The 13,428-nt window shown below is 41.3% G+C and overlaps 1 protein-coding gene across 1 annotated transcript in view; it reads left to right on the top strand.

The window, feature by feature from the left end:
* Positions 1-13,428, top strand: part of LOC101794805 (cohesin subunit SA-2) — a 61,590-nt gene that overhangs the window by 6,380 nt on the left and 41,782 nt on the right. Inside the window, exons 4-10 of the mRNA XM_027447001.3 lie at positions 199-345; positions 1,550-1,646; positions 2,807-2,883; positions 7,160-7,231; positions 10,650-10,854; positions 11,847-11,998; positions 13,225-13,298. Of these exons, the coding sequence (XP_027302802.2) occupies positions 199-345; positions 1,550-1,646; positions 2,807-2,883; positions 7,160-7,231; positions 10,650-10,854; positions 11,847-11,998; positions 13,225-13,298 (824 nt within the window). The remainder of the gene's footprint in view (positions 1-198; positions 346-1,549; positions 1,647-2,806; positions 2,884-7,159; positions 7,232-10,649; positions 10,855-11,846; positions 11,999-13,224; positions 13,299-13,428) is intronic.

The raw sequence follows: 13,428 nt of genomic DNA, 5'->3' as shown, positions 1-13,428 counted from the left end.
AAACTGATAAATCCTTTCCTTCATACTCATGTTTGATAAGGCTTTGTCAGCCTCAGTGAGGCTTAAAAGTTAGCACCCTTGGGAAATCCTTATGGTGAGAGTAAAATAAACTTTTTATTAGGGAATAGTTCATTTATCTGTGGATGGCTGTTAAGTATCTTGTTTCCTCATATTCTTTCTTTGCTTGACTCATTTCAGAGAGAGAAACGGAAGGTCCGAGAACAGAGTGAAAATATAAGGAGAAATTCTTCCAACAGTAGAAGAGTGAGACGGCTGCAGAATGGAGCAGTGGTTGAGGCGGTTACATTGTTTGAAGTGGTTATCATGGGGAAGCGGGCCATGCAGGTATTTCCAGCTCTGAGTTCTGAGAGGAGTTGGTGGAGGGACGATGGATAAACAACAATCACTTCAGTTATCACTCCGGAGCATTGAAATTGTGTTCTGTTTTTGGCATGGGTGTGAAGAAACATGTTCAGAAAACTGCTATGAGCATGGTTCTTGAAAAGAATGCATCTTCATTAGTGAAAACGTAGCTGTAAGATATTTAAAAAGAGGAAGGAAAGGCATATCTAAAACAGTCTTGCTAAAGCAATGTCTGAACACATGAAAAGCCAATTATTTTAAAAAAAATATATAGAAAGGGTTCTTTAGTAGGAAATTATGGTTGTTCAGAATTCTGAAAATCAGGCCACTTTTTTCTTTTTTTTTCTTTTTTCCTGGGAGCCTGCCTTTAGGCAGTTTTCTTTTGACCCCATTCTGATGCGTGATGGCATGTTGCATAATCAGCTTTTCTGTAGATGTTTACTTAGCAACTTTCTTCAGTGCGAGGAAGTCCACCAGTGTATCTGTATATCATGTTCGTATATGTGTATGAAAGATTAAAACCTGGAGCTTCAAATATTTTTAATCCAGGGTTATACATATGCCTCCAGTATGTAGTGTCTGTAAGTAAACTGCATGTGTGCACACGTGAAAAACACATTCATATTTTGGAGGTGAGACCCTACTTTTTCCAAGATCTGTGGCTGGGCTTTTGCTGTGTGACAGCTGTGTTAGCTTCAGTAGAGCTCCCTGAAGAGCACAGCTTCTTCTGTGTGAAACATGATGAGAAGGGCTTGAAAAGGCAGCAGCTTGAGTGCGGGCTGCTGCTGCTGGAATTCATCAGACCTGTGTGGCAGTACAGGTGGGCTGAAGGCTGCATGAGTTGTCCCAGCAGGCCTAGTGTCGTGTACAGGCTGGAGGCTGGGCTGCCCTAGAAATGAAATTTGAGGTTAGCTTTTAGGTTAAGTATAATATACGAACTATTTCAGCCTTCTGCCTAAGCCAGACAGAAGTTGGGAATGAGCGGTTAAAGGCTTCATTTTGCCCCAGAAAGGCTCTTTTATATGTTCTGTTAGAAATGGAATGTAACGGTATGGAGTTAATTCTCATTTTTATAATTTAATGTAGACGGAAAAATGTAGTTTGTGTGTGCATTATGGATGTCCTCAGCGAAGTGCAGCATGTTGTGTTCAGCTCTTGGCTAATGAGTTTATTTAATCTGTTCTAGTCTGTGGTAGATGACTGGGTTGAAGCTTATAAACAAGACAGGAATGTGGCACTTCTAGATCTGATCAACTTCTTCATTCAGTGCTCAGGCTGCCAAGGTAATTCACCCTCTTAATATCCCTTTCTATTGCCTGTGGGGGAAGAGTAATCTGAAGTATGTTAGCTAGCTAAAAGCTTCAGGATGGCAAATAAGAGATTTAAGAAGACTGTTCTGTTAGGTTGATACTTCTGAGTATATTTAAGCAGCTAGAAAGTACCTCTTACACTTCAGATTTTTTTCCAGGTCTTTGACTAATATGCCTTCTCTGAAAAATGTTCTGGGATCTTTGACTAACAGTGGGCTAAATGTTAGTAAATCTTTGAAGTCAATGAATGGACAGATAAATAGAATCACAGAATATTCTGAGTTGGAAGGGACCCACAAGGATCATCAAGTCCAACTCCTGGCTCCACAGAGGACTAATCATAAATCAGACCCTATGTCTGAGAGCATTGCTCAAACACTTCTTGAACTCTGGCAGGCTTGGTGCTATGACCTAGTCCCTGGGCAGCCTGTCCCAGTGCCCAACCACCCTCTGGGTGCAGAGCCTTTCCCTAACCCCCAGCCTGACCCTCCCCTGTCCCAGCTCCATGCCGTTTCCTTGGGTCCTGTCGTTTTCCCCAGAGGGCAGAGCTCAGCGCCTGCCCCTCTGTTCCCCTCGTGAGGGAGCTGCAGGCCGCCATGAGGCCTCCCCTCAGCCTGCTCTGCTCTGGGCTGAGCAAACCAAAGGACCTCAGCTGCTCCTCATATGTTTTGCCCTCTAAACCCTTCACCATCTTTGTAGCCCTCCTTTGGATGCTTTCTAGTAGTTTTATGTACTTATATTGTGTACCCAAACCTGTACATAGCACTTGAGGTGGGGCTGTGCCAGCGCAGAGAAGAGCAGGACATTCCTTTCCCTCAACTTGCTAGCGGTGCTGTGCATGGTGTACCCCAGGATGCCATTAGCCTATTTGACTGCTAGGGCAAATAGCCAAATAGACATGCAAGAAGACACAGTAGATTTCTTTAATGTATATTTCAGTTCTGGTTCATCAGCACTTCCTACTGTAAATGTGTTTATATGTCTACCAATATATATGTTGCCCGTGTGAGGGTAAACAGATAAGACTGCTCAAGTACCCCTTTCTTGGTATTTCTAAATTTAAATTAAAGTCCTTTTTGGGGTTTCTGAAGTACGGTTCTCAACATTCTTCTTTTTAAAATGTGCTTTTCTAGGCATGGTAACAGCAGAAATGTTTCAAAGTACACACAAGAATGATGTAATGCAAAAAATGACAGAGACCTTCGATGAGGTAGGTGCAGTTTTGACTTCGTGTGACTTTTTAATATAGATAACAGGCTTTACCTTAATAGTCAACCTAGACAAAGTTCCTGCTGCTTATCAGAAGCTGTATCCCACTTCCTTTCTTTAGAAAATTAATTCTGGCACAGGAGAGTTGTAATGACCTATTTTAGCAGCACTAGAGTATTTTTTTGTAAGTGACTTTTATTTTCGGAGTTAGGGCTGTCTCGCTTAGCCTTCCTAAATAGGAGTTCTTCTGGTAGTGGGTTTGTAGAGGTACATGTAACCTGACATTGCAACAGGTAAATGGTTCCTCTGGTATTCAGGTGATAGGTCCTTTTAAATGCTGTTGTAAATTACTGAAGAGCTGTTTTGAAGATAATTTTTATTTAGTATTTTTATTTAAATCTTCCTGTTTTGCTGACAGCATTAATTTTTATAACTATGTTGTCACACAAAAGAAGGAAAATGCATTTATGATTTTAGATAATTGTCAAAACAATAGTGAATATCTCATTTCTTGAGGATTATTAAGAAAATGCACGCCTTCACTACACTGTTTCTCTGTTTGGTTCTTGGTTAATTATGCCAACATCAGATTTTCTGCGGCACTTAATCAGTTACTTCCGTGCTTTTTTTTCCCCCTGAATTTGCCACCTCTGAATTGATTTGTCAAGCTACAGCCATCAGCCTTGCTTTAATTGAGCATCTCTCAAAGACCAGCTGCTGTAGAAATTCCCACAGAAGATGAATTTGCCAACATGGTTTTCCTCCTTTTAGAACTGCAGTAGCACTTGGGCTAATTTTTGACAGAAATGATCCAATATGTGTCTGGCCATATGAATTAGTAATCTGGCACTTCTTTCCTAACTAAATTAACCCTGAATAGCACTCATGATAGTGAAGGTCCTTCACTCTGGAAGGTACACAGATTGCATTACTGTGATCATCACTGTGGATGTGTTACTGCTCTGTAGCCTTTTCTCCTGTCCTGGTGGGTAAAGGGAAAGATTCTACATTTGCCTTAGAAGCATGCATAAAAACAATGTAGCTTTTCTTTTGAGGCAGTATTTTAACATGCTACTCCAGTGAAGCATTTTACTCATGGAAAATACGAAATGGTATTCCCTGTGTTGGATGCTCTCTATTTTTGTTCGTCATTTCTAAATCTGATGAGTTCTGAAATTATCTTAATCTGCTTTTAAGTTGACTGACTGTAAAATAAACTCCAAAAATAATTTATACAGAATGAAGTATTTCTAAAGACAGTGTCGGACAGCTTGTTTGGTTTACTTGTGATATAACCATCAAATTAATATAGAAAAATATGTCTGAAGCAACCATTTTTATGCTAATCACATATTAGGTGATTGAAATAATGCTTGAGGATTTAACTGATTTCTTTTAAAGCAGAACTCATAAGAGCAAGAGGAAAGTAGAGTTATTTTAAAATTAGTTGTTTCCTCCTTGTGGTTGCATTTCTTTTCTCAAGCAGTTCTCTCTCATCTTTGTAATGGAACAGTTAAGGAAAAGTGATTTAGGGAATAAGTTTGTTGAGTAGTGCCATGTAGGACTACTGAGATTTCAAACATATTTTTGAAAACAGACAATAATAATGGTGTGAGTAATAACGGGAGTGGAGAGTATTACCAGCTAACTGCTTGATTACTTCTTTTCTATTAATTTGTATTGGTTGTTTCTAGCATTCAGAGGACAGGAAATTAGACACTGCAATTAATTGCAACACTGTATCTGTGTATCCTTGCTTCCTCCCAAAATTCTCACTAATGTTAGTGGAGTTCTGTGATTCTGTGAGTTGAACCTGGCAAGAAATGCAAAGGGCAGGAAGAAAAGATTCTGCAAGTGTATCAACAGTAAAAGGAAGACTAAGGAAAAAATGTCTGCACTGCTAAATGGAGCTGCAGCCCCAGTGACAAAGGACACGGAGCCTGAGGAACTCAATTGGCATCTTTGCCTTGGTCTTGACTGTTAAAACTGGCTTTAAGGAATACCAGGTCTCTGAGACCAGAGGGAAATTCTGGAGCAAAGCCTTACTCTTAGTGGAGAATAAGGTTAGGGAACACTTAAACAGACTGAACATACATAAGGCCATGGGCCCTGATGGGATGCATTTGCAATGTGCTGAAGGAGCTGGCTGATGTCATTGCAAGGTCACTTTTAATTACCTCTGAAAGGTCATGGGGACTGAGAGAGAGTCACAAAGACTGGAAAAAAGCAGACATCATTCCTACCTTCAGGAAAGAGGATTGGGGAACTACAGGCTGGTCAGGTTCACCTCAGTTCCTGGGAAAGTGATGAAACAACTGATTCTGGGCATCACTTCTGAACACACGAAGGACAAGAAGATCAGGACTGGTCAGCATGGATTTACAAAGGGGAAATTGTGCTTAACTGACCTGATAGCCTTCTATAATGAGGTGACTAGCTCGGAGGGTCAGGAGAGTACAGAGGATGTTGTTTATTTTGACTTTAGTAAGGCTTCTAACACTGTCTCCCATAACATCCTCAGACAAGCTGCTGAGGTTTGAGTTAGGTAAATGGATAGTGAGATGGATTGAAACCTGGCTGATTAACCAGGCCCATGGGGTTGTGATCAGTGGCACAAAGCCCAGTTGGAGGCCAGTCAGTAGTGGTGTATATTGATATTTGGGCCTATATGGTTTAATGTCTTTATTAAAAACCTGGACAATGGGGCAGACTTACTTTTAGCAAGTTTGAAGGTGATGCAAAACTGGGAGCAGTGACTGATGGTCCAGGTGATTGTGCTGCTGTCCAGAGGTGCATGAACGAGTGGAGAGAGAGCAGATCTGCAAAGAAGGACTTGGTGGTGCTGCTGGATGAAGAGCTTGATGTGGAGAGGCCCTGGCACAGGCTGCCCAGAGAAGCTGTGGCTGCCCCATCCCTGGAGGTGTTCAAGGCCAGGCTGGATGGGGCTTTGGGCGACCTGGTCTGGTGGGAGGTGTCCCTGCCTATGGCAGGGGGGTGGAACTGGGTGGGCTTTAGGTCCCTTCCAAGCCAGGTCCTTCTATGAGTCGATGAACAGGCTGGAGAACTGGGCTGGAGAACCTCACAGAGTTCTATACCAGGAAATCCCATGCATATGAGGAGATAAAAAACAAAACAAAACAAAACAAAACAAAAAAAAAAACACCAAACAAACAAAAAAAAACCAAAACAACAACAAAAAAAAACACGTGCAATTACATGCCTACCAGCAGGCTGGAAGGAAGTTCTGTGGAGTAGGATCTTTGTGTCCTTTTGAGCATCAAGATGAGCATGAGCCAGCAATGTGCCCTTGCCGCAAACAAGGCTAACAGCTTCCTGCAGTAGGCAGAGCATTGACAGCGAGTGGAGGGAGGTGATCCTTCCTCTCTGCTTATACTGGTGAGACACATCTGGAGTGCTCAGTCTGGATCTGGGCTCTCCAGTATAAAAGTACAAATTTGGAGATGGCTTTCAATATAGTCATTCAGAGGCATTTTTCCTTTGTGGGCTGCAGTATTCATCATCTGAGAGGCAGACCTGTCTTTAGGACCACCGATTTTTATTTTCCCTTCTTTCTTAATCAGTTCTCTTTCCTTCTACTGCTTTTCTTCCTGTATGCATCACTTTATTTCTTGCAGCAGTTGTTTATTCTTTTGTAGGCTTCCTTTCCTCTCCCATTTCATTGCTGAAAAGTTTAGCAATGGAAGAGATGAGCTTTATTTGTAACTGTAGAGCCAGATGGGGATAGAAATACTTGTGCTGCATTGAGTCTAATAAAATGGCAGATTTCCTGTCTTTTGTTTTGGAATAATTGTAGATTTGAGAAACATCTCTGACACTCATTCTGAAAACATTCCTGTATAACTTCAAAAGCTCAGTATGTTTTATTTTAGAGGTCAGCTGTTTAACAGTATGTAGTTACTAAATGTTGGAAAGGGATATGTACTTAGACTTGCTGGAACGGCATATGTCAGACTTAACTTTGAGGATTACGTTTTGTATATTTTTGTTTGTAAGTTTTAAAAACAAGTCTTTCACTTGTAGCGAGAAAACTACATTTATATAAAAATACATTTTTCTTCTATCATTGCTCATAACTGAAGAATAATAAGGGATTACATCTTAACACATTGGATTGTGTGAACCATTTATAATACAAATTGTCCGAAGTTTTAATAGCCATTTAAATATGACGCATGGGTTGTGCTGTTTTTATCTTTTTCAATTAACTGTGCAATTTCATTGAAAAGCCTTTAATTTTTTTTTCTCCTGCATTACAGGAATCTGGGTTGCAATACAAGAGATTCATGGCCTTTCCTTGGATCCTGACAGTTACTTGGCCAGTGGACATGGTACGGCTCTTTTGTAGTTCTTCCAGTTGTAGCATGGCTCTTTCTGTAGCTTTCTCCAGTTTAGGCAAATACATCAGAAGTAGTCAGCTTAAACTGTGTGTTAGTGAACAGAGATAATTATACACTTCAGAAGTCTACTTCATCTGGTCTATTTTAGACCTCTGTATTTGAAAGAACCCATGCGCACTTTGGAGTTGCCCATTCCTTGCTATTGATTTTAAAGGCAGAGGAACAGAACCTGCTAATTTGGATAAGATGAATCACTTTGTCCTGGTTTTGGTTGTGATGGAGTTAATTTTCTTCCTAGTAGCTGGTATGCTGCTGTGTTTTGGATTTAGGATGAGAATAATGCTGATAACACACCGGTGTGTAAGCTGAGCAGTGCTTATATAGAGTCGAGCACTTCTCAGCTTCTCGTGCTGCCCTGCCAGCAAGGAGGCTGGGGTGCACCAGGAGCTGGGAGCAGACGCAGCCAGGACAGCTGGCCACAACTGCCCAAAGGGGTATTCTGCCGTGCCATATGATGTCTTGTTCAGCAACAAAACTGGGGGGTTGGTTGGGGGGGGCTCCTGTTTCTCAGGGACTGGCTGGGCACTGGTTGGCTGGTGGTGAGCAATTGCCTTGTGCATCACTTGTTTTATTTTATTTTTTTGTCATTACTATGTTTTTTTCTTTTTCTTTTTTTCTTTTTTCTTCTTATTAAACTGTTCTTATCTCTCAACCCATGAGTTCTTGCACTTATCAGTTTTCTCCCCCATCCCACTGAGGAGTGGAGAGTAAACAAATGTCTGTGTGGCATTTTTGGTGTCTGCCAGGTTAAACCACAACATGCTCCTATAGTGTTTTAAGCAGCCTGGTGTATGTCAAGCTGTAATGGTATTCAAGAACATTCCCCCAACCCTTCCAGCAACCTCTGAGCATGCATACAAGAGCTTTTGGCAGACAGTTTCATTCAGAAGCTTGTTTCATAAATGATTATATTTACAAGAGAATGTTTTTAATTAGAAGAATATTTTAGAAACAGCTATTCTGCAATGTCTCTTGCCATACATTGCTTGCAGCTTTGTGGGGGTTTCATCTTGTCTCCTTGTTAGCACTTCACTCTGACTTTCTTCTCTTTCCATAGATTCCAAATTTCTTGCGTTGCAGGCATCCCTAAGATCTGCCTGTGTGTGTTTGTTTTTCAAAAAAAGCAGTGGGTTTGGTGCTCTGGAAACAGAGTTACAAGAGAAAAGCATCAAGTGCACTTCAGATGTACCTGGGGTTGCTCTGGGTGTGAAGCTGCCTGTTGGAATACGTCTCAGAAGGTGTTTAGAAGGACTAGCAGAGTAGTGGGTTTCCTTCAGAATAACGTTTTCCATAATGAGTGAAATTAGGGAATTCCCTGGTTCCATACACAACTATCAGGATGCAAATCAATATTCAGAGCCATTCATGGGATCTGTGAGATGCAAATGAAATAAATGTTTATGCTGTCTGATAGTGGCATCTACAACATCCTACTATTGTGTTCTTCGCATGAGGCTTGCCATTTTGTGTGAGAAGTCGTGTGAACTGCCATCTGTCTGCTTTCTTCTTGGCATTATCAAGTGTAATGTGAACACTCCTAGGGCTTTATTATAACTCACCCTAAGTGGGATGGGGGAGAGAATCGGAAATGTAAAAGTGAATGAAGTCATGGGTTGAGATAAATAAAGTTTAATGAATAAAGTGAAATCTGTGCAAGCAAAGCAAAATAACGAATTCTTTACTTCCCAGTGGCAGACATGTGTTCAGCCATTTCCAGGAAAGCGGGGTTGCATCATGTGTAGTGGTTTCTTGGGAAATGAATGCCATCAAGCTGAATGCTCCTGAACATTCCGCCCCTCATCCCCAAGCCCCCATTTCTTACCTGCAGCTTTTATTGCTGAGCATGTTTTATAGTACAGGACATCCCTTCGGACCATGGGGGTCAGCTGTCCTGGCTGTATCCCCTCCCAGCTGCTTGTGCACCACCAGTGCAGCACAAGAAACTGAACTGTTCTTGACTTAGTGTAAACACTGCTCAGCAACAACTAAAACACTGGTGTGTTATTACCACTGTTTGTATCTGTGGTAATTTTACCCAGCTGGGCAGCTGAGCTCCACCACAACCACTCTCTCACTTCCTCCCCCCCCCCCCCCCTCAAAGGGAAAGGGGGAGAAAATACAACAAAAAGGGCTCAGGGGGTGAGATAAGGACAGGGAGATCACTCAACAGTTATCATCATGTGCAATGATTATTGTCACAGACAAACAGACTCAGTAAAGGGAGATTAATTTCTTACCTGACAGTGAGAAACTAACAGCGGGCTACAACCATTTTCCCCCCATCTTTTCCACATCTTCTGCCTTACTGGTACAGGGGAGTGGGGGCTGCGGTCAGTCCCTAACACTTTGTCTCTGCCTCTCCTTCATCTTCTGCTCCCACACGCTCCGTCCCATGGGGTCCATCCCCCAGGAGCAAACTGCTCCAGCATGGGTCCCCTATGGGCGGCAACTCCCCTCAGACCCCCTGCTCCTGCATGGGCTCCTCTCCACAGGCCACAGGGGAACTGCTGCTGCGTGTCTGGAGCACCTCCTGCTGCACTGACCTTGGGGGCTGCAGGGCTGGTTCTTCTCTCATGTCCTCTTTCCCAGCTGATGTTGCCCAGCACCTTTTTCCCCTTCCTTAAATCTGCTGACCCAGAGGCCCACCCAGTGTCGTCCCCTGGCTCGGCTCTGGCCAGCAGCAGGACCCTTTTGGAGCTGCCTCTGATCTGACATGGGGCAGCTGCTGGGCTCTGCTCATAGAAGCCATTCCTGCAACCCCTCTGCTACCAAAACCTTGCCCCATAAACCCAATACATCATCACAAATCCAAAGCAGCTGCTATGGAAAAAATTAACTCTACCCCAGCCAAAACCAATACAACCACCTCAGGGAACTGATCCAATTGAAAAACAGTTTGGCAAAGTAACAGTTCTTTTTCAATCATGTCATTTTCCTCTTGAATTTTACCATGCAGTTGCAGGAGGGACAGAGCAGTGGGGATGCACTGCTACCTGTGAGGAAGTAGGAGAGGCCAGGAGTGCTTTTGGCTTATGTCAGTGAAAGGCATTCATGACACTGTGGCTTCACATGTCCTCTCCCATGTGTTCACAGATGCCTCACAACTTCTGCTTTAAGATGTGAGCTGTCATTACAGCGTAGCTCTCATGAGGCTAGTTTGTATCTGTGCTTGCCTGTAATGTAGTTGTGTGTCCCTTCTTCGGAATAATAACTGAAAAAAAGTTACAGGGGAGCTGAGATGAAGCTGACTGTCAGCAAAATTCTCTGGTGTTCAGTGGGAGATATGTATGTGGTGTGCACAAACAAAACTATTTAGTGTTTGTTCTCTTGTTTCTTTTTGCTTGTGCAGGACGGTGAAGACTACCCACTGACCAGAACAGGATCCTATTGGAAGAAGTTCAGGGCCAATTTCTGTGAATTCATTGCAGTGCTGGTCCAACAGTGCCAGTGCAGCATCCTGTATGATAGCTACCTGATGGATGCTATCATCTCACTGCTTACGGGCTTAGCGGACTCCATGATCAGAGCATTTAGACACACAAGCACTTTGGCAGGTAAAACAAGTCATAGAGTTGCTGTAGCCCATAGGTTTTTCTGACTTATGTGCAAAATAAAACTTCTCAAAATTGAAAAGGTCTCTACTGGAGCAATTGTTTTCTTTTTATGTATTGACAGTGCTTTCCTCCTAGTTTATATTCATGTAATATAAATAATTTGTTCCCATTTATATCTGAATGGAATTTGAATGTTTTCAGTCTGATCTAGACTGATTTTTCTTTCTAAAGATGTGTTCTTTAATGTCTGATATGACTAACTTCAAAACTACGTTGTGATTTTTTTTTTTTAATCAGTAACTGATTTTTCAGTCAGTTTTCTATTTTGTTGGTTTCCCTCCCTCTAATAATTAATGCAATGAGGTTGCATTAAATGCATTGTGTATGAAAGCTTCCTTTAGAGAGCTGTTGTTCTTGTGGTATCTATGCTAAAAGGAATACTGCTTGTAACAAATTTTTATTTGGTTCAGCATAGTGATATTAAAGCTACTTTTTAAAATTTAAAGTCCCTAAGTACCTTTTTTGCCATACAAAGAACACACTAAACTATAATTTATTGACAAAATAAGTTAAATATTAAGGTTCCCAGTGTTTTTTGGGACTTCACTGTTTTTGTTTTGTTTTGTTTTGTTTTGTTTTTTCATTCTGAAACTTACATATTCCACAGCTTTAGATACTTTTGCAAACAAATCAAGATTACTTAATATAAGAAGAGAGTTGTCCAGTAAATCACTTCTCTTACTAGTCAACAAATAAACTCGTGCCAAAATCTATAAATTACTAGTAGTATCACTAAATTTTCCTTTCTGATCATCGCCTGTCCTTAAAACAAACACTGTGGTTTGAAAGAAATTACTATAATCTAGTCATTTGCAATGTGGATAATAAATTGGATTTGGCTAGCCCTATGCTTTTTGTGGTAATGTGGTGAATATATTTATGTTACATATCTCTGAGCTAAACTAAATATGTTGGGTTTGTTTCCTTTTCAGCAATGAAACTTCTGACAGCAGTTGTAGGCGTACATCTGAACCTTGATGTCAACAAGCACAATGCTCAAAGATTATATGAGGTGGAGAAGAACAGAATAAGTGGCAAGAAGACCAATTACAGACTTGACCAGCTAGAGAGAAAAAGGAAAGAGGTTAGGCAGGTGTCTTGTATGGGAGATGAGTGAAGATTTAAAAAGAGGGATTGCTGACAGCTTGCTTTTGGGTTACTGCAGTTCTTTGAGGCTTATCTAATGCAAGCTGCAGAGCGTTTGTGCCCACCCAGATTAAGTGGTACAAAAATGACTAAGGTAATAACTGACCTATATACTGTTAGCTTGCGATGCCTGTTCCACTAATTGCTTCATTAGCCCTTGATCTCTACACACACATAGATCTGCACACACATGTAATGGCATTAATCGCTCTGGTGTTGTGGGAGAGTGCTTTATATGGCTACACAAATTAAAAGCCAAGATTTTAGGTTTTTAACTGAGTTTCAGTGAGTGAAATGAACACAAAAGGATACAAGATAGCTGTCATCTCTGTATAAGTAATGCATTGTAAAAATGGTCATAACTTCGAGTATGACCTGTATCTTTGTTGTGTTTGGTTTCTGTCATGTCTTCTCTGCTCAGCTAGACAGCTCCTTATCACCTCCCAGAGACAGGACTTTAGCTGTAAGGTATAAATCTGGCTTTAGAACCTTTTAGAGCCATTTGCCTCTGTTCTGAGGTTTAGATGCCAAAGAATATTTCTGTTATAGAAGCAGCCCCTTTTTCATAGGAAGTGTTTGGGTGAGATGTAAGTCTTCAGCATCATCAGAAATCTGATCTGACAGGAAAAATAGAGCAAATGTGTCTGTTGGGGGGAAAAAGCAAACTTCTTACCCTTTCTGATGCTTTTGATGAGAGAATGTTTACATAAAATGTCATGTTTCCAAATTTTCAAAACTAGATTTCCTTGGCATGTTTAAAGTACATGCTTATTGTGGAAAAAGTGTGTTCTGAAAATTCCCTTGTCTGCCTTTCCTCCATCTTTGTTAAAGTGCATAAAAGGAGAATTCGGACATATACGTGAAGATTGCTTAGCGATTGCGCTGTGTGTGGTGTGAGTAGAGCGGGAGTCACCATATCACAAATATTATGTGCTAAACCTTGTTTTCCAGGTTTGTGGTTGGTACCTGATGAATCTTTCATCAGTGCGTAGCTACAAAAACGCCAATTGCCAGTGTAGATAAAGACCACTCATTCTGTGTTGGTACCATGTGTAAACAATAGTGATTTAGACCACAGTAGTCTTGTAAGTGCACAGATGCAAATTTATCGTGTGAAATGAACTGTGGGATCGCTGTAAACATTCAGTTCTCTTTCTCTTTCAGTATGAGCAGAAGCTCTTGGAGATACAGAACATGATGAATGCTATTTTCAAAGGGACGTTTCTAAGCCGCTATCGGTAAGAAGAAAATAGAACTGTGAGGTGTATCGGCATTCCCAAGAGATTGTTGTTCAGATTGTCTGGATACTAGGACAGCGTTAAATGCCATGCTGTCAAGAAAAATGTAGCGTTTAAATTATTTTAAGGA

This window comes from Anas platyrhynchos, chromosome 1 (assembly GCF_047663525.1).
Source record: "Anas platyrhynchos isolate ZD024472 breed Pekin duck chromosome 1, IASCAAS_PekinDuck_T2T, whole genome shotgun sequence".
NCBI lineage: Eukaryota > Metazoa > Chordata > Aves > Anseriformes > Anatidae > Anas > Anas platyrhynchos.
This window is presented reverse-complemented; position numbering and strand designations above follow the sequence as displayed.